This window comes from Thunnus maccoyii, chromosome 17 (assembly GCF_910596095.1).
Source record: "Thunnus maccoyii chromosome 17, fThuMac1.1, whole genome shotgun sequence".
Taxonomy (NCBI): domain Eukaryota; kingdom Metazoa; phylum Chordata; class Actinopteri; order Scombriformes; family Scombridae; genus Thunnus; species Thunnus maccoyii.
This window is the reverse complement of record NC_056549.1, coordinates 24,277,354-24,305,258: the sequence shown is the minus strand read 5'-3', so window position 1 is coordinate 24,305,258 and position 27,905 is coordinate 24,277,354. Positions and strand designations below refer to the sequence as shown.

The window sequence follows — 27,905 nt, the reverse complement described above, 5'->3', positions numbered from 1 at the left end:
TCTTGCAAGGTGCTGCCGTGGCCAGTGAAAAAAGTACAAGCGGACATTCCTGGTGGATTACTTTGCAACAGAACAGAGTGTTTCTACTGTTTAATTCACAGTTGTCACAACAAAAGATAAAATAGTTGCCACATTGATAACTTTTGAGAGTTGTAAAATCGGGTCTCTTACAAACCATTGTGCAGCGTTTTGGCGTCTGAAAAGCCTTCAAATCCTCTAATATGTTTACTCAAACTGGATTTCCTGGATCGTATCTCATGTCTCTCTGGTACCTGAAGCAGTACACCACCAACAACTCAGCCCCCTGTGTTGTTTTAATGTCCACTTAATGTACATTTTGAGTGGCATGTTTGCTTTGGATCCTCTCATGGCTGGCTTACAAATTAGCATCATCACAAACGCACAGACACACATGCACGACGATTATAATGTGTGCATACTCTGTCCTGACTACAGATGAAGTGTTTATTAAGTAAACACAAAAGTAGTACTTAGATGATAAGAAAGTTAAGAAAACTGGCCATTCTTTTACTGCGGGTGATTAAATAAACAGTATCGTTCTGAAAAGCAAAGACACGTCACAGAAAGACTCTTCATCAGAATGAATCACTTTTCAACACAAACCTGTTTTCATATATTATATGATTATATATTATATTCCACCCGTTCTTATAGTGTAGCCTTAAATAGCTTAAACCTTGATACTGCCTTGTATCGTTCATCATAGTGATGAATTTCACAAGAAGCTCCTTATCTCCTCTTACATTATACATACATGTTGTCACATCACATCATCATATCATGTTGTGATCTATTGTAGCCTGTCTGCCTTTTATACTGTAAGTGTGTGAAAAAAACAAAAGAAAGACAAGCTTTTGCTCCACTCTACAGCAGATGTGTAATGCAGACTAGATGTTGGACGAAGGCGCCTAAACTCTCCATGAGTGGTGTGCTTTTGGATGTAGTGCTGTCAGATGTTTTGAGGCTGATCCTAGAGGAGCCGCTGGGCATGTTATTGTTGAAACTCAGTCAGCTGAATGAATAAATAGGACTCTTAGAGCCAGGAGATTAATAACGTGAAGCTCTGCTAAAACAAACTACTAACAAGGACACACTTTCTCCAGGACCACCTGGGTGGATCATCTTCTGCATGCATGCACAATGTTTGTATTGCTATTCTTGTGAGGACCTTCCAGATTAATTCTCCAAACTATAACCTTAAAAGTAGACAATCTAGTTTGTTGATAGCTCTACTAAAAATGGTTATGAAATGTTCACATAGACCTCAGAAGGAGATCTCAGAACAGTTGTGAAGACTTCTGATTATAATGCTTTTAACTGGCTTTTAACTGATGTCTTTAAAATTTCCTTTGCATTTTAGCATTGCAGATTATTATGTTTCTCTTGAAAGAGGAATGAAATATTTATATTATGTGGTAGCCATGACCATAAACAGTGCACAAATGTGTATAAAATAGTTCAAGGTTACTGGGGTTCACTTGGCAGAGGAAACTGTTTAGTCAGTTCAGTTATTGTTAGTTATTTCTTGCTGGTTTGCTGGTTTAACAGTGTTGTTCAAAGATGATCAGAGTGAAACAGAAGGATTTTAGTTCTTTTAATGACCAGAAAATCATAAGCAAGCAAAGCAAGGAAGGAAACCAAAGAGAATATTGAACCTACATGACCACATCTTAACAACTGATTTCTCACTGCTGGTTTGCACTGTCTTCTCAATTCTTTGTAGCTTTATTAATTTGTGTTTTATTTATATTTTCCTAATTCTATATTCAACTCAAAACCCTGAAATGTCCTCACATTGAACATTTTCTGTCAGCTTGTATTTCTGTCCTCACAAGGACATAAACACAAAAGCACAGGCAGTTACATGAGGGAGTAGATGCCCAGCCTCCCCTCTTGCTTTGACCTTTTCACAGTCTCATGACCTGTTGTAACCAGTTAAGTGTGAGCGGTTGTGAAGCAGCTTGAGGCAGCAAACAGTCAGATCTGTATCTCAAAGTCGGCCAGCAGCTTCTCGGCATCAGAAACTTGAAAATGAGGAACATTAGAGCTCTGAAGTATCAAACCCGCTGGACATGTGCTGGACAATAACAAACCCCAAATTTCTGAGCATTCCCACAAGCTGTGTTGTGGTCCACCTTGCTAAACATGTGGTTCCCATTGTGGCCAGACCTCTCTCTCTCCTGCTCTCTAGCAATCTCTCTTCACTCTCTCTCTCTTTCACTCACTATTTGGCTTTTTTTTTCACTCACACCAGAGTAATCCAAGTGCAACAAACTTTTGGACCGAATCCTTTGACCAGTTGTAAAGCCCAGTTTGGCCTTCGTTTTGGCTGCTGTGTCACTGTGTGTGTGTGTGTGTGTGTGTGTGTGTGTGTGTGTGTGTTTGTGTATGTCAACTACGATAAATATAATGACTCCTAGAATTTAATAAAACCATTATCTGCAGGAATTAAAGGCTCACATGTTGCTTTCTGAAACAATTTTTGGTCCCATGTGCTTCATTTCAAGTGATAATCTACAAGATTCTTGCGTCTCCCGATTTTGGCAACACCTTTGATGATAAGCAGTCCAACATGCTGTAATAATAAAGACACTCAGTGAGGCCTCTCATATTTCTAACTTTATTTAGGCCAAAGAAACCCCTGTTGCAGCTTCCATGAATGATAAATGACAAATGGGCCCTCTCTGTTTAGAACAGCAAAAGTAAAGTTAGTCAGTCAGTTTTTCTAGTCCTCTAAATTGTTGTGTTGTTGTGATTCACATGAACCAAATTTAAACATGAATTCATGTGGCAGTTCATTCTGATTATTGGGCTACTTTTTTAATTGGCATGTTGTTAATTACAGAATATGATGATGTTGCTCCATAACTTCTGGATGTGTAAATACTGTTTGCCAACAACATTTCAATTTAAAAAGTGATTATATGTCAGTGTTGTGTTCACAACTTGTTTCTGCTGCCCCCAAATGCCCAAAACAATCTGTTAATGCAGGTTTAAAGTGAATGCAGACTTTTGACTTTGAAAGGATCATTAGCAAATCCTTGTTCACTTTTCAGTTGACAAGAATTACATGGTGCAATTTTTAAAGATGGATTTATGACTCTGTGTCAAGTGTACAGCAGTCCTGATCACAATGAGCAGAGGGTTTGCAATTGTGTTTGCTAGATCACAACATATGTTGACTTAAGTTGTGGTCACAACGCTGTTGGCGATCTACTGCACATGTGTGGAACACTTCCTCCAAGCTGACCCCAGAAGGTAGTATAAACAGAGCAACTACCCGTCCGTGGTGTCCACAGCTGTCCGTGTACACGTCCGCTCGGGAGTATAAATGAAGCTTTACTTAACTGAGCCTTTCTTCAAGGTCCTTGATGTTTTCTTCACTATCAACATTCTCCACAAATGTTTTGCTTGTCCGTCTCTACTTCAGTACAAAATAAATAAATAAATAAATGCAGGATAGTGTTGTTAGCAAAGGACATCAACAATGGATACTGTGAGATAAATCTTACAGTAGCACTTTTATTGTTTGTATATTATAACCAATGCATTATGTCATCAACACATTTTTTTCTTACTTTCTGCAGGGCCTCCAGGGCCAAAAGGAGAGAAAGGTGATAGTGGCCCACTGGGGCCCCCTGGGGCCCCTGGATTGACTGGCTTAAGAGGTAGGTACAATGAGACAACCATTAATCAGTTATTGAATATTATGAACAGTCAAACAAGTATAGTACTGATCAATTCTATAATAGGTTAGGTTAACTACAATGAAGCTGCATGAAGCATAATATATCTGTGAATTGTTATGAAATAGTGACACTGAATTGGATAAAATCATCTTTATGCAGTTCACTTAGAGCTGCCTTAATGCTTGTGAAATAGAATAGGAAAGCATAACCTTCTCAGATTCACTAAGTGTGGGTCATTACATCTCCCATACTAAAAAGTACTGCATTTTTTTTCAATATGCATTTATTTCATCCTTTCAAAAGTAAATGGTACTGCAATTTTGAATTTGCAGAGAAAAATGACCATAATCTGAAGTCAGTCTGTGAATCAAAATGCCATTCAGTGCTTGCAGTACCAACCACTGCAAATTGTCAGTCTGTGGGAGACATTACGGTATTATATCTTTGGAAGCATCTTACTAATACAAAACTTATGTAATATATGTCAGAAAGAAAGAATGACAAATTATACAAATTGAATGGATATTTAAACTATTTCTGATTTAATGCATGTGAAGCAAGAGATGCAGAAAAGATGTCTGATTTTCTTGTGTTTTTGGACTGGCATGGTTTTTGGATGAGTACAGTGGGTCCAAAAAAATACCTGGCCTCTAAATGTCCAATATAAACACTAAATTTGGAGTTACAAGCCTTTTTTAAGCAACAGGATTTAAGTTTGAGTGGCATGAAAGATGAAAATCAAGCCACTTTTTTAAACATAGAACAGATTTTGGCCAGTGTTTCTTTCTTCTGCTTTTGTGATTACATTCAGTTGCATTAATAATGCAATGAGCAGAAAGCATAAAAGGTCATATAAATCCGCTTAAGAAAACAAGACGCCAGACTTTGGATGGGGATTTACAGTATTCTCAGACAGGGTGTGGACAGGGCCAGTGGGATGTGTCATCTATCTTTGTCTCGAAGGTAATTCCACCAAAAACCACAATATGAACCCTCACCCAGGCAGAACTGGCACCTCAGAACCATGAAATGACTATTTTTCATAGATACTGTACAATACAAACAACAACAATGAGAATCCAGATGTTTTGAGACCCCCTCCAGCTAGGCACTTCTTGAATCATCACCCCTCACACGCTCCTCCCCTGTCATCATACATCCCACATTCTCTGGCCGATGAACTGCAACTCTCACATGACATTTCCAAGAAGCATTATCTTCCTGCTGAGAGGGAAACCCCCCCGACCACCACTGCTATAGTTCCAGGAAAAAGTGGATAAAAAGAATTTCTGTAGGAAAAGAAGAAAAAAAAAACTGTTTCTTAGTTGAAAACATAGCGAGCTGAATGGCAAGATTCAAGACCAAAACAAACACAGAGCAACCCCTAACAGTCATACTGTCTTTGGTTGGTTTTGTGGGATTTTTAATCAAAAGTCTCTTTGGTGATGGTCAATCTCTCTTTTCAGGGATCTGAAGTTAAGGGCTATAAGATATATAATACAAAACCCATCTTTTGGATCATATCAGAGCTGACAAATATGTGTAAATTTGACCAATATTTGTAAAGATAATTAGTGCTGCAACCATTAGTCAATTAAGCAATTAGTCAATCAACATAAAACTATTTTGATAACCAAATAACTGTTTTAGTCACTTTTTAAGCAAAAATACCAAACATTAACTGGTCAAAGCTTCTCTTTAATGCTTTATTTTGCTATACATGATAGTAAAGTGAATATCTTTGGGTTTTGGACTGTTGGTTGGAAAAAAATTTGAAGATGTCTCCTTTGACTCTTACTTTGAGAAGACAATTGACAGATTAATTGATGATAAAAATAATAATAATAAAAATAATTCCAACTAGTCAGTGGTAATGCACAGATGCCTCCAAAACAGCATGTAAGCCACTTTCTATGGAATCCCAGTTAGATAAAATTGTCTTTTTGATTAAAAAACACTAAGTGTGATAAAAAAAAATAAATAAAGATAATATGATATATAAAGCGGCCAGTTGAACAGAGACATTAGAATACAGGTTAAGGGCTTCAAGGGCTTTGCATGTTCAGACGTTTTGGGCCCAATCTGAAACAGACCAAATCCAACATGTCCAACACAATTTGAAAGGACCCCGAGGACAGTCAGCCTTGGTCTTTAATAGACTTGAGAATAATCAGAGTTGATCCAAAAACTTCTCAACCTGAACAGACCCAAACAGGGGAGAACTCCAAAACTGGCAGCAGCATGATACTCCACCAATTAAAGGTGCCACATGGAGTTTTCTTGTAAACAAAGAAAAATTGTGTATATCAAGTGTTTCTCACCAAAACAAATTATCTGTATCCGTGAGGTCTAACAAACATGTTGAATGCATTTTCTTCCTCAAAAAACATTTGCAAAGCCATTTTTTTTAAAATGATGATGCATTGTTCATGACCACGTTTGCTAGCAGGGAACCATCCTAACCAGATTAGACTAAACATGGAACAAGGACAAGTCGACCTTGTCAGTTAGTCAGTTAAATTAAAAGTCAGTTACTGATTAGATTAGGACTTATCAATCAAACAGCCAATCATGCATCATATTAGAACTGGACAACACTAACTAATTGATATTCAGTTTTTAGCCATGCTGTCAGCTGAATGGTACTGTCAGTCTATCGGTTGTCTGAGTTTGTGCACAAATTTAGCCCAGACTGAAATATCACAACAGCTCCTGGATGGATTGCCATGAAATTTTGTACGAGCATTCATGGTCCCCAGAAGATGAATCCTAATGACATTGGTGATCCCCTGACTTTCCTTGTAGTGCCACCAGTAGGTGTGACATTTAAATATCTTGACTATCTTGGATGGACTGTCATTGAGTCTGCCAGATATACTGTATTCCTCCAGGTCCCCAGTGGATGTATCAAAGACAAACAGAGTGTAGTGTGTGCATATCCAAAAAAACAAATTGAAGGCAAAGGTCAAACAAAAGATCAGCACACTGTATTAATAGCACCCAACAAATTTGATTTTTCAGAGTAGTGTTTTAATCTAACTGAGATCTTCGTCAGACATTGTCAAAAAAAATCATTATAGCAGATGTGTAATGTTTACCAAACAACCCATGCTATTAACAGATCTACACATGCAGTCTGTCGGTAAAGCAGCACATGTACCTTTGATACTCCGTTTTCTTTTAAGCCAACGGACTTCAAAAAATTCTTTTGGACTTGTTGAACAGTCTAGTTGGACTGTCCTGCAGAACACAAAGCAAACTTCTGCACTGCTTCCAAAATATGATTGATAGCATTGTCCCAGTGGGTTTTTTAAGGAGGGATTTATGGACTCTTGACAGCAAAAACACAAAAACATGATATTATCCAACATCCGTTCAGTTTGTGTTTGGCTCTTTAATGCATTCAGTCTAAATTGAATTCATTGTGCTGAGCAGTCACAACAGTGTAATCAGAGCATATCCGAGCACAGTGACATTTGAAAAAGCTTCAGTGGCGCAATCAATAACTCATTACCACATTAATTTCGAGACATCTGAGTGTGCTTAGTGTAAACAAACATTCTCATTGTGTGCCACAAGGGTTGAGCTGGATTGTATTTATGGAACAAAATGAACAAAAGATAGTTGCTGTTTTTCTCACTTTCCGCAAGCATTCAGAGATGAGGGTGTTGGCAGATGGCATATGAATGATGTCAGGGTGGGGAGGGAAGACATGGAACAACAAGGCTTATTGAAAATGTTAAGAGAAAGTCCTCATTATATCGCTTTCGTTCTTTCTCCAGTTCATGGATTGGATGTAATTTGGGGACTCCATATGATGTGTGCAAACTTGCCTGGAGGACAATCGCAAATTGTTTATTCAGTGGAACCAATCAGAACCAACTCCAACTGTGATGTATTTAGTGGAATTATTCAAAAACTGGCAGGAAAAGCAATTAATTTTTGAAAATATTTTGGTTTTAAATTGAACCCTTTAAAGTACAACTCTGATAATGTTTGTACTAAATATTTTAATTAAATAAACATAAATGATCTCCACTTACAGCAGACAGAAGCCACAATAGTTAAGGCACTTTACATGGTGTCATAGCAGACTGGTTTTCCTGTGGGATGGTTGTTTATCGCTTCTTGAACTCAAGCCCATATGTGTTTGTGTGTTTCAGGGTTTACAGGAGAAAAGGGCATCCAGGGCCCTCGTGGTATGAAAGGGTCGATTGGGGTCGGCGGTGGTGATGGAGAAAAAGGAGATTCTGGACCTGCTGGGCCTAAAGGTAAGTCTGTGGTATATCTTGCATTAATCAATACGTTTTCTTATATAGTTATATTTATAGCTTATCCACTCAGATACTACAGGATGTTGAAGTATTTTAAGAGCAAATAACTGTTGTTTTTTGCTGATTTCTTGGATTTCATCGTAATTTAAAACTGACTTGATCCATTAAGGTCACCAACATTTCTCGATGTAGACATGGACAAGATTGTTAAACGCACAAGGAGAACATATGATCTGAAAAGTCTGAGTACAATGTAATAATCACAATGTACAAATTTTGCAGGAGGTTGTACTTTATGGGGGCAACAGTAGCAGTCACATTACAGTGAGTCAGTCACTCACAGCTCATTATTCACAAGTCAAGAAGAAAAAGCCCATTTCTCTCTGTAGTCTTGTACAGCTCCCAGCTGAATCTTGTCAACGCATTCACAGCTCAAATCATTTCAGACTTTTAAATAAAGAGACTCTGCATTAAAACTACTGTGATGTCACAGTGGACTGCCTCTTCCATCATTAATAGGTGGCTACTGTTTTCTTAGTGTGTTTGCCAAAAAGACTATGATTGCTTGTGATAGCTCCAGTTATTCTTCTATGTATTCTAAAAACTCAGATGTCTGGAGAGGTTAAATATATATTTCTTTGACATGAGCATATATATATTCCAAGTACACATGAGAGTAATCGGCAACAACACTGATAAAAGACAAATTTTTGGACTGAAGAAGGTCCATGAATGAATGTCACATAACAACTGAACACACAATACTTTGAGAACCTCTCCTTTCTCTCTCTTCCTTCCTCCGCCCACTCATCCATTCATGTATCCAGTTGATGTTTCTACTCCGGCATCAGCAGCTGGACAGTGCCAACGATAACAAAAACACACTCAGACACACATACAGCTCTGTTGGGGAAAACATGGCCGTAACAAATATGATAAGACGCTGCCGTCTTTCTTGTGTCAACATGTTATTGTGGATCTATATAGTCTGTGTGACTGTGTGTGTGTGCCAACAGCTGTTGCTGATCAGACTTGAGTTTGGCTGAAATGTCCAGTGTTGGAGTCCCACAGTCTCTGTGTTGGCCAGTGGCTCTCAAAACCTTGGACCAGGCTGTGTGTTTTTTGTGTGTGTGTGTGTGTGTATGTATGTGTGTGTGTGTGTATGTGTGTGTGTGTGTGTGTGTGTGTGTGTGTGTGTGTGTGTGTGTGTGTGTGTGTGCATGTGTACACCCCTAGTCATGGTGCAATACTGGGCACCAGACTCTGCTCTAGTTTTGGTGAATTTTCAACAACGTTATTGTTGGTTGCTGTAACTTTTAGCAATTCAAGGGATATACAGTTAAGGAAATCTTTTGTATTTTCAATTCCAAACAAGTGATATTTACTAGTTCTGCATTGTAAAAGAAGTCCATATTGAACTGACACTTAAAGGGGGCATATTATGCACATTTACAGGTCTATATTTATATCTATTGGAATATCTTTGCATGATTTACAGTTCAAAAAACTCCTTATTTAACTCAGACTCACCCTTTATGCAGCCCTTCAGTTCAGCCTCTGTCTTAAACAGGCTGATTGAGCTCCTGTCTCTTTAAGGCCCCCTTCCCAATGAGCCCTCTCTGATTGGTCAGCTTCTGGAAGCTGCCCCTTGGCTGACTTCCAGCCGCTCTGAAGGCTACATCAACACACCATGAAATATAGTAGTAGGATTTCACTACTTTTTCTCATTCTTTACTCAAAATGTCTCAGATACATCCGTACATGTTCGAGCCAAAATGTGGACAATGCAAACACATGGAACAACTTTTGCAACAACCTTAGCAACTGACTGTTGATGGGCATGCATGACAGAGCATGCTGAAGTCCTGGCTTTTGACTTGCAGGGAGCATTTCTACATATGTTAACCTAAAGTTTTGGAACTCTGACCATGTTTAACATAGACATCCAACACCATAACAGAATGTAAATAACAGAAAATTACAAAAAGCATAATATGTCCCCTTTAATGTATCTGGAGCCTGTTTAACAAAAACATTTTGCCAGCTCTGCTTACAAACACATGCCAGATGGTGACAGCGTCATATTTCACAAATGAGTGTCGCTTATCATCATGCAGGAGTCTCAAGTATGATTGAGACTCACCAAATCTGAAACAAGTCAAAATGAGCTAGCTTAAATGATCCTGGGTTACAAATCATAGCTAGCATGTTAATTTGGTGAAACAGGCCTCTGATTTGCTTGGAGTAAACAGAGGAAAACATGAGAAATTAGCACAAGCAGCGATAAAGACCACGGCTGAACAAACATGAAAGGAGTGTCACCCACAAAAATTCGGCACTGGTCACATCATTGTTTTACTGACAAGTTAATTGTGTTGCACAAAAACACAAACGAGCAGTTTTCAATTAATGGAGACAAGATAAACAAAACAAGAAGCTTTGCGGATGCATGGCCATCTACACTCTGGCAGTTTACAACAGTGTCTGTCTGTGCTTCCACCCATCTGGGGTCTGGTTGTGGGTTTAACAAACCAGCAGAGGGTGAAGAGTTTGTAGACCTTCGGGTGTGAACGGGCCCCAGCGTAAGGCAGTCACTCAACCAAAGACTTTGTTAAAATAGCACCGGGAAGCTTCATGGTTTCCTTTTATAGATGAATGGTGGGTAGACTGAGCTGGGAGTGCATTAGGTGTTGGCTTTTTCTTTGGTTTTAAAGCATCTAAGTGTTGAACAAGCTGGGTTTGCTGAAACGATTATCAGTATTTAAAGTATTTAAAGCTTAATTAATTATTGCTTTGTCCACTTGGGAGCAGTAAAAAACTCCATAACAAGGTGCAGATTCACTGCCCTGAAATATTATCACATTATAAAGTGGTTCTGGCTAACGACAGACAAAGAGCAACTTTAGCATTTATTCGGAGTAGTATTTCTGTCTATTTGATGAATGTAAGTCAAATATTCACTCTCATTTTAGCTTTTGGTCTCCACCAACCCCTGAAAAAAACATCTGGGTCTTTAACTGCTAGCTGTTTGACCTTTGTTCACCAGCTAGAGCTTTCTCCCTCTGCCATTTGGTACAATAAGCTGAAACAGGAAAAATCCATGGATGTCTGTACATGGTTTCATACTAATTTATCCAATAGATGATGATTGATATTTCAGTTTGGACAAAGGTGGTGGACAGATGACATTACCATGCAATGTGGCTAAAATTTAGTGTAGCTTTAAGTACTTCATTTCAGACATTTACCCATCGCTATGCCACCAGCATGCAACATGCAAACATACTCGGTATAGTTTTAAATCAAATGCATCTGTTGTCTCTTGGGGCTCAGTGGTATTTTACCAGTGTGTTTAGTTTTTTCCTGTAGTGTTATTTAGTTGTTAAGGATGTGGTCAAAACAGAGGTGTCACTGACAGCTCAGGACGTCACAGGCAGGGTGTGGTGGGGTACTAGCTACATTACTCAGACATGGACATACATACAGTAACACATGGTAGGTGGGACTAAATGCCACCTCGGCTGGCAGCTGCCCTGTGGTCTTGGATGTGAAAACCAAGTCAAATTAAAGGTGGGATAAATGCCGACTTGAAGCTGATCCTCTTATAGCTTCATGGCAAAAACAGATGTGTGGTTTCAAACCTCATGGCTAAAAATTAGCAACAAATCCCACTAAAACAGACGCTCTCCTGTTTTGGAGGTTAGTTCTGTGAGGACTTTGGAATAGAATCATATTTTGAAACAAAAACAAATGAGAAATGGCCGTATCCAAGCTGCTGATTGGAGGTAAGTGTCGTGTGTAAATGTGCTGTAATTTTGCAGAAACCACAAATGAGAGGATTTTTATTTACAGTGATTAAGTGGTTTTACATTGCATTAAGTTTTCCACCATGCAGATATCTACACTGTAAAGAGCTCCAAGAAATTACCTTGACACTGGTACCTTTATTGCAGTCAAAAAAAAAATCTATTTTCATTTCTACAGTCTTTTCTCTCTCTTGTTCCTCTCTTTCAACCTCATTCACCTCCCCTCTATAACAACAAATGTTAACCACAACTTTTAGAGGTAAATTAAACACCAGAGGCATGGTGGTATCCTCTAATTTTTACATTTTATGCCCATATTACGAGACAATAATTACAGGGATGAACTATTTTAGGGGATTCTACTAAAAATATTACAAAGTAAAAGTACAAAGTAGAGGAAATGGGTTTGAGGTGGAGTTTTTAAAAATTTAAACCTGTTGGTGGTTGAGCTGCTTTTCTCTTTGTGTGTTAAGACTATTTTGAGGCTTATGTTTAAATTGCATAGACACACATGTCTGCCCCAGTCACTGTTATATTGTGGTTACACATTAGGATAAGGTTTGATTATGATTAGTATCAAGTTCTAGGTCTACTTTTGCTGGTCTTTGATTAAAATTTGGGATATTATCAGATATTATGAGTGTCATCCAAATCTTATTCCTTCCTCCCCCCCCTAAATCTGCAGTGATATTGTTGAGACTTTTCCTAGTTTGAATAAAGTTTGAGTGAAAAACACTGAAAAGCTCACATTTTGGTGATGTTTTAATTTGATATTCCAATGTTGATACACAGTGTACTATTACATTGCTGTGTTTTCTTAAAAGTGATGATTTGATTTGCTTGATTTTGTCATAAACAACATAAACCTTACATATTCCAAATGTTTGTAAAACCAAAGAAGAAAAGAAGAAGAAAACCAAAACAAAAGAGACAGATTCAATCCAACATGTGACCTGGAAATGCAAAGACAAAAAATCTAAAATGTAATAAAATAAACAATGTGTCAACATAATATTGAAGCGTGACACCAGATAATTTGTTCTCACAAGTCCAGTGAGATTGTGAATAGTTTACTCAGCATCTACAGGGACAAATGTTAAGATCAGGTGAAAGTTACATTTTAACAGATTGTATCGCTGCTCCTGTAAAGTCTACATAATCCTCCATTTGTTTTTCTGTTCTGTTCTTTCCTCAGGTGACAGAGGAGACAGAGGGATGAAAGGGGAGAAGGGTGATCGAGGAGACAGGGGAGAGAAAACAGGTGAGAGCTGATAATAAAATCAATGAAGAGTCTGTCCTGATAAACAATGTGATTCTACCTGTTTGCACTAATAAAAAGGTGTTGGAGGAATATAACTGATTCAGCTGACACCTACTCTGCATATCTGTGACTTTTGTCATGTTACTCAGTCACTGGGAATCCTTGAGGGATCTTGATGTTGTCTCCAGCAAAAATTAGAATCAGTCTACTGTAATTTCCCTGTAAATTATTTCATTAAGTAATTACATGAGTTTATTCTAACAGTAAGTTTCATTTACTACTACAAGCTTAACAACAACAAGTCTCTTGTGCCACTGCCGGCAGTCACTGGAAGCTTTGAGCCTGTAAGATGACCACACAGTCAGTAAATCTAAAATGGTTAAACATTAAAGTGAATACTGTCTGCTAAAAGATTCAATATGTTGAATCAACTTGAGTTTCAGTAATATTTCCACTAATTAGTATGGTAACAAATTGCTGTTTCAATTCTAGTGACAATGACATAGTATTTTGTATTTTTTCCATCTTCCTCTCTCACTAAGTTTTTTTAGATGAAGAACAGTTGGAAAGTGTCTGCTCTTTGGATCTAAGTTGTCTTGCTGCTTTGATAAATTGTAATCCAGTCCTGTTCACAGACAGAAATATTGACAATTGGATTTAAGTTGCCCTGTGGAGTGTTCTTGTAAACAAAGTTTCTGATTGAGTGTTACTCAGCAAAACACATTCTGCATATTCTTGAGGTCTAACATGTGTTGAATGCATTACCTTCCTCATAAAACATTCATAAAGTCAGTTTTTCTTAAAAGTTTGAAACTGGGATTGTTTATTTGCCAGCAGTCATTCTCTTCCTTGCCTTCATTGGTGCATTGCAACATTTCTCTACCGCCACCTGTAGATCAGTGGAATAGTGTGAAACTATTGGCAGGAATATGTTTTGCATGTGCATCCTCATGTGTGTGTGTGTATGAGAGAGAAACAAAATGGGTACCTACATGTTAAAAAAAAAAACAGTACAGAACTACTAGTTAACCAAAACTGTCTCTGCAAATGTCAAAAAGGTAGGCAGAGTAACTTATAAAGTCATCCACCCTAACTAGAACGTCCATATTGGATGATTCTTTTTTATTTTTGAGACCCAATTTACATCCAGTGTCAATGTTTCTAAATTTCTCACTACTTCAGAACATTGTAACAATGGTATGGTTAAGGTTAGGGGTTATGATTCTGTTAACAAGGTTAATGTTAACAGAATCATGAACTTTAATTGCAAGTCTGTGACAGGACACAAAATATAAGTCATCCATGCTAGAGGACATGTTACCTCAACCTCCACAACCCACTTCCTGTATTGGCACTGAACATTAGTATTGGACATAAATATTGAGGTGTAGAATTGTCCAATATGGACGTAATGTAGAATTACTTGGCTGAAAGTTATGTGGTTTGAGCACTAATGAAAAGAAACACTAATGTCTGTCACTTATTTAATCCTCTATATTATCTGTGGACTATACAATAAAGCTGCAACATGACATACCTTTTTGGACAATTTTGAGGCTTCTTCTCTGCCTCCACTCCCAAAACAGTTTCATATGGTTCATAATGGGCACTGAATGAACATTTAATAATCAAAGTGATTTCCAAGATTCATTTGTTACATCAAAGCCTTAGATGCATTTTTGGTGATAATATCTTTATGTTAAGAGCAGCAGCAAACATATTTTTCTGTTGATTCTACATCTTAACTATTTCAGACATCTGCTGTGATGTTTTTATTTAGGGTTAGTTCATTGAGATTGTCCACAACTGATAAGAAGTGGTGGGGGGAAAGCTGGCTACATGTAAACATTGTTGATTGCAATCAAAGTGTGTTGGTTTGAGAAAAGATCCCAGATTTAAACAGCTTTGATTTGACAAAAACGCTGAAAAAAGCTCAGTTCAGCACGGCTGATTTATGTGCAGCATCAAAGGTAAATTATATCTGTAATATAATGGAAATATTTAGTTATTTTTTTTATAAAATGCTGTCTATCTAACACAGTCCTAGTGAAGAAAATCCTCCTGGGCACCAGTGCTGTAATAAGAGCGCATACATCCATGCTTGTGATCTGAAACCACCAGTTGGCAATACAAGAACAAAAATTTACGAGCTGATGACTTTACGGGCCTCATACATCTCTGCCCCACCTGACATCCTGTGCAAAGAGCTGGGGGAAGTTTAAAGGATCAGTCGATCTGCTTTTCTTTTCAGCGTAATCTCACGGTGTCCGACACACGATGAAGAAACACATGGCTTAGTGGACATCAAAAGGGTTTAAAGATCGTGTGTGCATATGTGGTTGTGATCCTGTGGCGATAAGCTTGAAACCTCGTACAAAACCACCAATCTGGATTCAGGTACAGGAGAGAGAAAAAAATATGAATGGCCCCTAAACCACAGACATTTCTCTTCTCTTTTCTGCCACAAATGTTAATCTTCTTTTGTTACATCATTGTGGCTGTTCTCCATGTGATGGAGTGGTGTTCATGTCAGATTGACTCGATCCCTTGACCTGCTCTTCCTCACCATTACAGAACCGACAAAGATTGGTTCTTTCCTCACGTCATTTACAAGACACGGATGTTTGATGTTTGAAAGACAGACTGAGGCCACATGCTGTTGGCTGTCAGAAATATTGAATCGCTGTGCCATGCACTTTTTGGTCACAAACCTTATGTGGCTGACTTATCGTTTGATGCATGCCTCGGATCTTTTTACACTTCAAAGCATACAGTGCATACCTGTCTGATTACTCCCCAGAATGAGCAACAGAGTGACCCCAGACCGCTGAAGTGTGCGTTCCTCCACACATGTTGGGTGTTAACACAAACTGAACCTGCCATACAGTCATGTCACTGAAAGGATTAGCCTCTTTGCTTTGTTAAAAGCCTCAACAGCACATGAGTATTTCTGAGTAAAGAAGGACAAAGGGGCCCCAGATTGTAATCATTTGTGTGTGTGTGAGTGTAAGAGAGAGAGAGAGAGATCTTTCATTTGTGTCAGACAATCTTCTTCTGTCATCTCGAGATTGATGTTCTGAAAATAAAGGGTCTTCAGGCACTCAGAAACACTCCTGAAGAAAAAAGGAAGGAAAAGGAGAGAGAGTGTAAAATGTAGGAATCAGGAAGTAGAAAAACAAAACAAAAAATTATGGAAGTAGAGAAAGAGAAAGTTTTGGGAGATGGTTACCTTAGTTAACTTACATGTAAATTGACAAGAACGTAGACTAATATGTATACTAAGTAGATAATTGTCCTCATTGCCCCATGCTAAATACAAATTTCTGATTTCTCTGTCGTGACCAGTATTCATGTTAAAACTGTTGTCTCCCCATATATGTAAATTCAGTAGTACTTTACTTACATTGTTTACATACCACGTAAAGCCTATAAACTGCTACATGCTACTTGCTTAGTTACTGTTGCATGTCAACATATGCACATGTGCAGTTTACAATTATAATGCTGACGGATATAACATCGAAATTCTTAGTAATAATTGTAACGATGGGTCCTTGATTTCAGACAAAGATAGGCAGAAGCAGACTTCAGCAACCGTTGATTTTGCCGGCTGAAATCATTGTTGCTGGCAGATTTTATCAGCTGTAGCTAGCTAGCTAAATAAGCTAACGTTTGTTCCATGAGTTGGTTGAAAACACAGTCTAAGGCTGACTTTTACATGTTTCCAGCAATTTCCAATGATTTTAAACCGGAACCCAAATGGCCTTAAATATGCACTTAATGGCTACATACATATAGGTATTGTGCTAAAAGGCTAAAGTTGCAAAAGGTAGCATCAACATCAGCTGACGATTCATATAGAAGACATGGAAATAAGAAGAAGCACATTCCAATTCCAATAAAGAGCAGGGCTGATCCTGTAATAGCATCCAGGATCAGCTTCCACACAGTGGAGAAATAAAACACAGTGGATGTACATTCTGGGTGGTGAAATTGGGTGGTTTTCTGCCCAGTTGGGCTACTTTTTATATAATTAGGCAGATAAAAATTGTTTTGGGTGGGTTGTGATAATTTGGCATACTTTTTGTACCATTCAGGCCCAAAAAAAAGTTAGATTATATTCCAAGTAGAGGTGAGCAAGTACACCATTATCTTTATCTGTATCTGTTCAACCAACTAAATTATCTGTATCTGTATCTGTATGTGGAATGGGCGGGGCTTAACCGGAAGTGGGTGGGGGTTACCGGAAGTTTGTGTTTTAAGCCTGAAATGGATAAGGGTTGAAGCAGTGAGAGTCACGAGCTGTTAATCCCTGTGGACAGAGTGGCTGTGACAATGGAAAGATTGTGTTGTGTGGCGCAGCAGCAGTGAACTTTGTATAGGCTCTCTGTAGGGGAGGAGCTCTGTGTGTGGCTGGCCTGTCACGGAACAATGTGTACACAGCTACCCAATGAGGATTTTCCTTCATCACGAGTACGGACATTAGCACATTTTACTCAGATGATACTCGTGCTCGTAAAAAGTACATTATCCGTACCGGTTACTCGTTTCATCTGATAATGTGGCTCAGCCCTAATTCCAAGCAATACTAAACTGATCCCTCCTCTATCCAAGTAAATTGAGATAGACCATGCAGAGTTCAGTAGGCTCAGCTCGACATGTGATGACTGATAACTGATGACATCAAAACCAAATGTCATTTCTTTGAATTTTAACTAAATTGAAACTTTTCCTGTACCATTATAATTCTTCCATAGCTCTGCAATAAAACACTTCTGTTCAAATGAGTGAAAACTTGTAATGTTTAATTACCATTATCTAAAATACATTTATATTTTATTATCGATTCGTCATTATTGAAACGTATTGAGTTTACCTAAATATACTGATCGAACAAAAAACTTTCTGAAATGAAAAAATTAGTTTAATTTTAAAACGATTAGACTCGTTCTAGACTTTGATTGGGCAACTTCTTGTTAGTCCCATCTTGCAACGCTGTGTGCTAGTCATATATTTCACATAACCTGAAACCCCATATAACCAAATGATGGAGGCCTTGGATGTGGCAGTGTTTTTAGCACTTAACAGGTGATGATGGATGATCAACTGGAAAATACCAGGTATTGCTGTGAATCTATGATTTCCATGAATTCAGCTGAGACAGCTAAGAATATAATGAACTGTAGTGACCCCCTTAGTTTTCTTTTTTTTTTTTTAAGTCTAACAATATGCGTCCTAAAAGATATTTTCTCATGTGTATATAACTTGTAACAAAACACCCAATTTGCTTTTCATCTTTGGGGCATTGCAACATTTCTGTAATTTTTCACTTGACAGTTGATGTAGGCGGTTGAAAGAAAGACTGGAAGTGATGCAAGTATACACACACACACACATATACAGTTCTTGCTCTCAGAGGCCAACTGACAGTTTGATAGTTTATCTCAGGGGTCCAGCAGTAAGTGTGGTGGGTTTAATGTTTGACAGGCTGTTTTTTTCAGTGGACCTTTACATCTACAGGGATCCGAACAGAAATGATTTGAGCTTCATGACTCTAATGAGGAATTTATTTTTACCCTGGGACTCGGCTCATGAGAACGCAGTGTTATTCTTTTCATATGGAGGTCCACCTGTAGCCAAGCTATAAGCTCTACTCGGTGTCTCCAATATCAATACTGGGGAACAAAATGAAAGATCAGTACTGTACTTTTTTTGTTTTGTTTTGTTTAATTTTTTACAACTGGATAAGTTTGTTTGCACATACTTCTTTATATCATGAAAATGTGTTTATTGTTTGTACTTTGATCATTTTAGATGCAGTATAAATGTTTACTTGCATTTGTACTGCAGAAATGTTAACATTGTTTCATCATATTTTTGCTTCACATATTTTTTTCTACAGACCAGTGGTTAGTTGTGTTGAAATACCCCCTACTTGCTCAGTTGTTATTATTTATGTATACTTCCAGCTCCCCCAACCCAGCTCCCCCACAGTGTAGTTTAATCTAATTTTGTTCATTTCTAATTTGGTGCACGCACAGTTAAACAAACATGCAGAAACACACACGCTGAAGCCAGTTGAAGTAAGGTTATTCTCTTACTTTTATTTTACGATTTTATCTTCAGAATCAGATGTAGTTTAAGCCTTTAATGGTTTTACATTTGAGACTTTCGCCTTGATGATTACATGTGAGTCAGTGTTTGTCAGATATTCCCTAAAACCTTTAGGGAAAACCTTGTTTTATTGTCAATAAATCCCAGGAAAAGACTAAAACCTACAATGCATTTATCCATTTCTCAATACTTTTTCTACCCTGTGGTTCTCAGCACCAAGGACATTTGTTCATGTTGAAGATGTTAATCTTTAAAAATGTGTCACAAGTATATCGTTTCAGGTTTGGGAGGAATTATTTTCAGATGTGTTTTCGTGCACATGTGCAACACGCTAGATAGACGAGAACATGTTTGTGATAATTAGTCACAGTAGCTCTCCAAGCAACTTTCTGTTTTCTGTGTACTAGGTTGTTTACTCCTTAGTATTTTGTTCTCAGGATTGTACATAATTTAATTCAATAAAGAGTTATTAAAGGGGGAAAGTTAGTTCACTTGCTAATGGGGCAATAAGTTCACACAGTTTATTCAAAAAACCATGTGCCCCATCGACTCCTGTATTACAACTGTTTGCAAAATCCTCTTTTGTGGAGCAGTTTTGACTCTTGTCGTAGGAAATCTTCAGATGGGCCAGAGATCTTAAGGTCACCCACAACTTAGAAATTAATTCACCATTCGTTATGAAAAAGACTCAAAAGAATACGCTGGAAACTGACAGAGTTCAGTGTGAATAGGTTTAAACCAAGGCTTTGACCCGGGACAAAGAACCCTAATGCAAATTCATGAAACATTATATTATATACCTCTCATAACCCCTCCTAATGTGGAGCTTATTTTCTAGACTCCACCTCGTTTGACCTTGACACTTTGGTAATAATCCAAGCATGATTCATCTCAGAAACATTGGTGTCTCAAACTTCTCTAACATGTATCAATTGCACCTGGCTTAGAAATAATAACATTTTCCACATTTCTCACAATAAAAATGGGCCCAGCGGCCCTCAATCATCGCACACAGAGAACCGAAATGTGACATTACTGATCATCCGCCTTCCCAACTTCCCTGCGAACCATCTCTTACTGATATAAATGTTATCTTTGCACAGTTACTAGCATGACCGTTTGTTGGGGTCTGTCTCCACCACACTCTGCAAGAGGAGGGTTAAATAAAAGTAAAAGTTCAGAGACACAACCAAGCTACCAGAGCCTCATCCATTTCCTTCCCTCAAAAGCCAGCATCCAGACAGCTTGCTATTGGTCAATGGCATGAATTCCGTTGGCATGAAGTTGAATTTGACACAAAACATTAATGTGGATTTACTGCATCCCTGCATTAACAGATTGCAACAATTCCATTAGTATTAATTGATTTTGCTGTGAAATTTCACAGTTTTAAATGCTGGTGTAGTAAGATCAATTCATTGTTGTTTTTGTTGTTTTCACAGGATTTGTTGACAAAATGCCAAAAGGTTTATCCTTATAAGACTCTTATATCCAGACAGTATGAATATATTCTGTCCAGTGACTAAGTTTGTTAACCTGTGTTAGAGGGTGTGTCTACATTTCTTGAACCAAACAAAGGTGGCAGCCAGACAAGTAAACACAAACTGTCTCGAGTAAGCACGAACTGTCACATTCTTGGTTTCGGTCAAGGGATAAAGGCACACTTTTATAGTTTTTGGAAACAGCTTCAGAACCACACTGTCAAACCTGCAGAGTTAATCTTCCATTGATTTTTGGGGGAAACAGTAGCTTATTTCTATGATTTTAATGGAATCCTCAATGCAAAAGTCTTAAAATGTAAAAACAAAGATCACATTTGTCACAAACTGGAACTGTTTCAAAAAGCCTGTTTGTATGTTTCACATATTTATCAAGAAAATCAAATTAGAAGCAAACAAATTACACTAAACAGAAAGAAGAGGCAATGCAAGAGTCGAAACACGAAAACATAAAAGGGACTAGAAGAGCAAACAATGTGAAAGACATCTGAGTTTCAAGGGGAGCTGAATGAACAGACGGAGCTAGTTAGCTGTTGTCCTGAAGCCATTCAGTCCTGTCCAGTCCAGAGCCTTCCTGCTTGCCAAATAAATATTAGTGAGAGGCGATCACTGCATGTTCTGGCCTACTTCAGGTATTGACAGTCTGATGCTTTAGCTCCCGGCCTCTGAGGCTTGGACCACTTGGACGACAACCAATACTTGGAACTCACTCATCTAGTTTTCTCTGGATAAAAACAGTCATTATATCTTATGCCGCTCGCATTAATTTCCCTACTTCCACAGAAAACATAGGCGTGTTATGAAATGTCAAGTTTGGTCCAAATTAGGGAGTGTTTCTAGTTTTGGGATGAACCACTTTGTTTGCTGTCCAAGGTGAACATTGGAGCTGCCATAGTGTTGGGAAAGGATAAGTTAGAGAGAAGGGTCCTTGACTTTCTGCATAATTATTTATTTTGATTGCTAACGCCTCTCTTGTTATTGTGCACAAACTTTTGTGTGTCATGGTAACTTCAGTTTGTTTGAAATGTGAAAGTCTTAAAAAGCAATTTACTACACAAACAATTAGTTACATTACAAAATTTAGCAATTAGTTCAATACAGCTTTTTAAGCTGTGACTTTCAACTACTTGTTTGAAAACACCATCTCAGGTTGACTCGTTTTTTAAAAAAAATGAGAACCATATATGCATATATTGTAAAGATTTACACACTATCTTTTTGAAAGACTAACTGTGAATCCACAGTTAGTTCTATCCATTCAATTCACACCGACTCCAACCTGCGTTCAGCATCTCTGTCCACAGAAGCAGTCATCTGTCAGCAGCAGCTTCTGGGGAGCTGAGAGGACAGTAGCCGGCCAAACAGTCTTCATCTGGTTGTCTGACAGCAGAAATTTACTGAACCAAAATAGTTTTCATGTCAGCTCCACAGAAAGAAATTGACAGTGTTTGTATTTATTGATTCATTGATTTTATTTCCCTGCAGACAGGTGGAATCTGCCTGTAGTGAAACCAGCAAGCTCACAGGCAGAATGGGGGCCTTGATCAATATAGATACTATTAATAAGTTCAAAACATATATAAAACATATATACAGCAAGAGTAGTTTGAGTTAAACAGCTGTCTATGCAGATTACACTTCACTAAACGTGACAGAGGAGGAAAAAAAAGACTCGGAGTGTTAAAAAAACGTGCGGCGTCCTGGGTTGATTCAGTGTGGATTGATACATTTAATAAAGTGGAAGCGTATTTGTTCCATGAGACACAGACGTCAAAAACACTTTCTATGTGGGTTGGCCGTAAGGCAAAAAAGTAAGTAGCTTAGTCACCGGATAATAAAGACACAGCATTGTTCTTGTACTGCAGTGTAGAGCTAGTTTGCCCTAGCATTAATAGTATGATAAGGAAAAATGTAAGACCATACATTATATATTTATTTATCTTTATGTATATATTTAATTCTAACTGTTTGTTTTCCCTATTAATGTTATAAAAGAAAAGTCTTTTAGGATGAGGACCAAGCAGTGTGTTTGGCAAATTAACGCTATCTCAGTTAACGTTAGCTGGGGCTGTTTTAAATAAATCCAACAAAGACCAGGACGTTACCCTAAACTATGCAGTGGGAAATACCATTGATGTGCCAGTTGTAAATAGGCCCTTTTTTTACGCAACCTGTAACCAAACAAACTAATATAATTTTGTTAGCTTATAATGTGCTCCATGGCTTTGGGAGTAACACTATGTTGATAGTAAGCTAGTTAGCTGAACAAACTAACGATTGCAGCTTACATTAAAGCACATAAACATGCTGTTTAATCCATTTGTTGCACTTTTGCTGCTGTGTTTTTTGGTTTTGGAGTTAAAGTAGGAGATACAAGGTTTATATCCCACAGCACCATAATGACAACTGAATTAATGGACTGTTGAGAAGCTGCAGTGACATCCACCATCTCGTTTACACTGTATCTTTATACAATGAAATGATCAATTCGCCATAACATTCTCATCAGGCATCTGCCTGATATCTGCCCAATTTTCTGCCAAAATAAATCTCGTGCACTTACACCAGAGAGAACATAATTCAGTAGAATTCAGATATGCTGCATTCCAGCTCTTTAAGACAAAGATATGAATGTCTGTGGAGTTTGGCTGTGTGGTTCTGATTATCCCTGAAGACTAAAGTCTACATTTTTTGTCTCCATCCAGAACCTTTCCTCTCCTTTCCTCCTCTTATTTTCCCCAAAGTCTCTCATTTGCACAGTAGGGGAGGGAGGGGAGGAATGAAGGGCGAGATAGATGTGAGAAAGTGGTGAGTCATGTCACAGGGGTATTCAAACAATACAGTATATGGGACCGATAAAGATGCCTTCTGTATGATATCAGCCAATCAGCAATAGGATAGGTGCAGTTTGTTTATAGGATTATACAAATTTATTTGAATTAATATTAATTATTATTTCTATTAATATTTCATACTGTCATTTCCTACTTGTGAAAACAAAATAGTGGGAGCAACACTAAATACCTCAAAATAGTTCGATATTTTTCGGAAATACCCCTTTTTACTTTAGTTAGATGAGAAGTTTGATACAGGGGGTTATGTACCAGACTATTTCTCTGAGAGGTGCAGTGACTTCCTAAAGTCTCAGCTGGTGCATGGCACCACACAATGATTACAAAAATTCCAGGAACACAAATCTGCACATATAGAGACACAGTGACACACACAATACTGAAAGCAGTGACCAGTAGACACCTACCAAAACATCACTAAACAAAAACAAATAGCAGTTTTGCACATCAAGAATTTCTCCATGGGATTGGATATGGGGTAAATTTTGTCCAAAAATTTGGAATTGCAAACCATCCAACAATAACTACACTACTACTATCTAAAATTATTATTGTTCCAAAATATGACAAAGAGCTACAATGAGAACTGCAGAAAATGTTGATTTGCATTCAAAATCTCAACTTCAATGTGAATGTATTGCCAGTCTTTTGGTTTGTGTTTCTCATTTTCTCTTTGCAATTCTTAGTTTTTCTGAGCTTGGTCTTTGCAGTAACTGGGCCAACATTTGAGGGGTTAGGATTCTGTGTGGTGTGGCTCTGTTGCAATTCTTTACATTTTCATTAACAGACCAAATAAACACCACAATCTGGAACCATTTCAGGGTGTTTGACAAGCACTTCTGAACCTCTCAAATTAACATATTCTATCTTGTTTGTTTAAAATCAAAATGAAACAATGTGGTCTTGTGTTTTTACCCACCCTTTCTTGTTTTTTCACTTCGGGTTTTGTACGGATTGAATAAACAAGAATAAACTCTTGTAAAAAGGTGGGACTGTTTTGTATTTGATGATTGAACAAATAGTTTCAACATCTGTTTTAGGTAATAAAGGATTCAACTGCTTCTGTCTTATTCAAAATGTGTTAATCTATAACTTTCTTCTCTTTCCATCTTTCTTTCTTCCAGTATTGTCTGAAAAAACAGCAACAGGAGGCTGAAAGTACATCACATTTCTGCAAGAATATGACATAAATATGTGAAGCAGATATGATAATATAACATTATGGTAGATATTAAATTATGATGGGCTAGTGAGTGCAAAGTACTTGACTTGTATAATGAGAGTTAAATGGTACACAGTTAAAATTTATGATGGTCTGATGAGACTAATATCCTGTCTAGATAATGTGTCTGGCTTTACTCTCCAGCACTTTGTCAACAGAGTCTCAGTCAGCGTGCAGGTCTTAACACCGAAGAGCAGTCCAGAATCGTGTAGCTATGTGTGTGAGTGTGTGTGTGTGTGTGTGCATGTGTGTGTTTACCTCTCTTTCTCATTTCCTCACTGCTTTCTGAAAGGTGATAAATCAAGTCAGTTATACGAGTGCAGCTGCTGCATTGTTTCAGGAATACGAGATGGACTGTGGATCCATGAAGCTTCTGCTAATACAAACACACGCACACAAATGCACACCTTGTTTAGATTATACTGTAGGCAGGTTTTCGAATGCAGGTTCTTGGCCGTAGTGCCCCTCAACAAGGTTAATAGCTATTCCAAAACTTAAATTAATATCAGGAAATTCCTGCTCGCTAGACAAAAATCCACATCAACGTCAAGAGATGTTACAACTATCATATTTGGAACAGCCAGTGAATAATTAATCATTTTAATTAAGTCGTTTTTATAGTAAGTTATGTACTTGTGTTTTTCAGCTTTACAGTAATTTCTTCTGCATTCATCTGTTGTTTTGGCAATGTCTGTCAGTCAGTCCACCACTTTGGTCTAGACTGAAATATCTCTGTAATAATTTGATATATTGCTATTAAATTTTAAACAGACATTCATGTCCCCTTCAGGATGAATTGTAATAACTTTGGTGAGCCCCTGAATTTCCATCGAGCACCATCATCAGGTCAACTTCAAATGTGTCCAATTCTTTAGTTTATGACCAAATATCTGCACAGCTGACATTCCCATCAGCCTCAGATGTTTGTGTTTAGTGCAAATTAGAAAATGCTAACATGTTAAACTAAGATGGTGAAAATGGTAAACATATTACCCGCTAAACATTAGCATGTTAACATTCTTAAGTAAAGTCTCGTAGAGCCACTAGCGAGGCTGTAGACTCCTGTTTTTTAATCTTCATCCATCTTCGCATCTAAACTCTTTTTAAAATATTTTGTCATGTTATCATAATCCAATTTCATACCATCTCATTGTTTTAAGTCGTTTATTTTTTATCTTCTGTCAGCTTTTATATCTTCTCCTGTCACAACTACTTTTCCACTCTATTCATCGTTATTTTCTTTTTATGTCTTAAGCTCTCTTCTTGTTTCATCCTCATGTCTCTCGTTATCTCTTTTCATTCAACGTCTTGTCTACTCATCTCATTTAATGTAATCTCATCTAAATTGTTATTATCTCCTGTACCATCTCTTTTCATGTTCTCATATCTCTTGTCATCTCATCTTATTTTATTCTCATATTTGTTTCATCTCCTTTCTTCTTTTTTCTCCTTGAAATTCATATACAGCTGCTTGTTTTTTCCTTCCAATAAGGTGACTGGATAAACGTTAACAGATGCATATTCCAAAGAAGGAAGTTATGAATTTCAAAATACTTCAGGACAGGTCCACATGATTATTGCCAGACTTAAGGTCGTGATCGTCAGATGATGGTCAGCAATCATTGAAAAATTGCTTTTGGACAGAAGTTCAAACCCATTTTTTAGTAACCCCCTAGCTTTTACGAGGGGTTTCACTGAAGAGAAAGAAACAAAAGTTGCCTCATTCAGAGTTATTTTATTTATTTTTCTTTTTGAATCAAAGACAATTTCTGTGGTTTATGGGAAAAAATCTGTTGCAGCATGTCCAAAACAACTTATTCATCTAAGTTTGTTTTCATATTGGTTTGATTTAGAGAGCTTCATTAAATTCATAAACACTCACAATGACGATAATCAAAGCCATGCCAACAAACGCCGGATAAAAGAGAGCCATGTATTCTTTCAGTGTAGTCGTGTGGCATAAATAATAAAGACTTGTTTTTCTGCACGCTAAAAAACATTTAATTTTAATTTAATCTCTTCATTGAACAAGGACCATGCACAAAAAACATAAATTTTAAAAAAAGAGGAGATGATTTATGCCAGATTTATCTATTAGCTTATTTCCATCTGCAGTCCCCGGGTAGGTACACACAAAACAATCACCAGACACTGAAAACATGCATTTACATGCAACACCATTACATGGTCTCTATCATACTTACAATTATACAGACAAATCTACAGCACACATCAACTGTACAACTATAAAATTACAAATAATTACAATTAAAAATCTGAATCATGGTTAAATTAATGTCGACATGACTTCTTGCTCAATGTCCATTTTTTTGCAACATGGGAAAAGAATGAAAGTCCGCGTTTTAAGCTCAGCTGGAAGCATATTCTAATGTTTGACGGCCGTAAATGAAAAAGCAGATTGTGCAAAGGCAGTCCACCGCAGAGGGATGTTGAAGTCTGAGTTTAGAGCTGATCGAGAGGTGGGGGAAAAGCAGCATTGTGGTGCTTTCTTACGATGCAGAGGATCCAATAAATGCACAAGAAACTGTCTGCAAATGCATGAAACAGTAGAGTGTGTACAAATGTCTGTGCAAGTTTTTACATACATTTGCATGCACAGATAATTATATTAACGCATGTTTGTATGTGTGTGTTTTGCAGTTGAGGAGACCCTGGTGCGGCTGGTAAATGGGTCAGGGCCTCATGAGGGTCGTGTGGAGGTTTTCCACGAACGCCGCTGGGGGACGGTGTGTGACGATGTCTGGGATAAAAAGGATGGAGACGTGGTCTGTAGGATGCTGGGATACCGAGGAGCCACTGAGGTCCATAAGACTGGACGCTTCGGACAGGGTACGAAACACTCAACACACGTATATACTGTACACACACTGGAAGCAGTTATTTCACTGGGCTTCTTGCATTTTTAGACCATCATTTACACATCCTGCACACTTGTCCTTACTGCTGACAGTTGTCCAAGGCATATCATAAGTTTTTCAGATTGCTTTCCCACTAACCATGCAGCCATGCTTTAGATAAGTAATTGATCATAATGAACATTTTGTCATATTATAAAGTGTCAATTTGGAATCAATTTATAAACACAACAGTAACATAATATCACCTTTTAAGTTGATATGATGAATGTCTTAACAGTTGCCTATACA

The 27,905-nt window shown here is 37.7% G+C and overlaps 1 protein-coding gene across 1 annotated transcript in view; it reads left to right on the top strand.

The window, feature by feature from the left end:
• Positions 1-27,905, top strand: part of scara5 (scavenger receptor class A, member 5 (putative)) — a 99,423-nt gene that overhangs the window by 60,234 nt on the left and 11,284 nt on the right. Inside the window, exons 8-11 of the mRNA XM_042391120.1 lie at positions 3,609-3,689; positions 7,874-7,981; positions 12,986-13,051; positions 27,400-27,588. Coding sequence (XP_042247054.1) covers positions 3,609-3,689; positions 7,874-7,981; positions 12,986-13,051; positions 27,400-27,588 — 444 coding nt within the window. The remainder of the gene's footprint in view (positions 1-3,608; positions 3,690-7,873; positions 7,982-12,985; positions 13,052-27,399; positions 27,589-27,905) is intronic.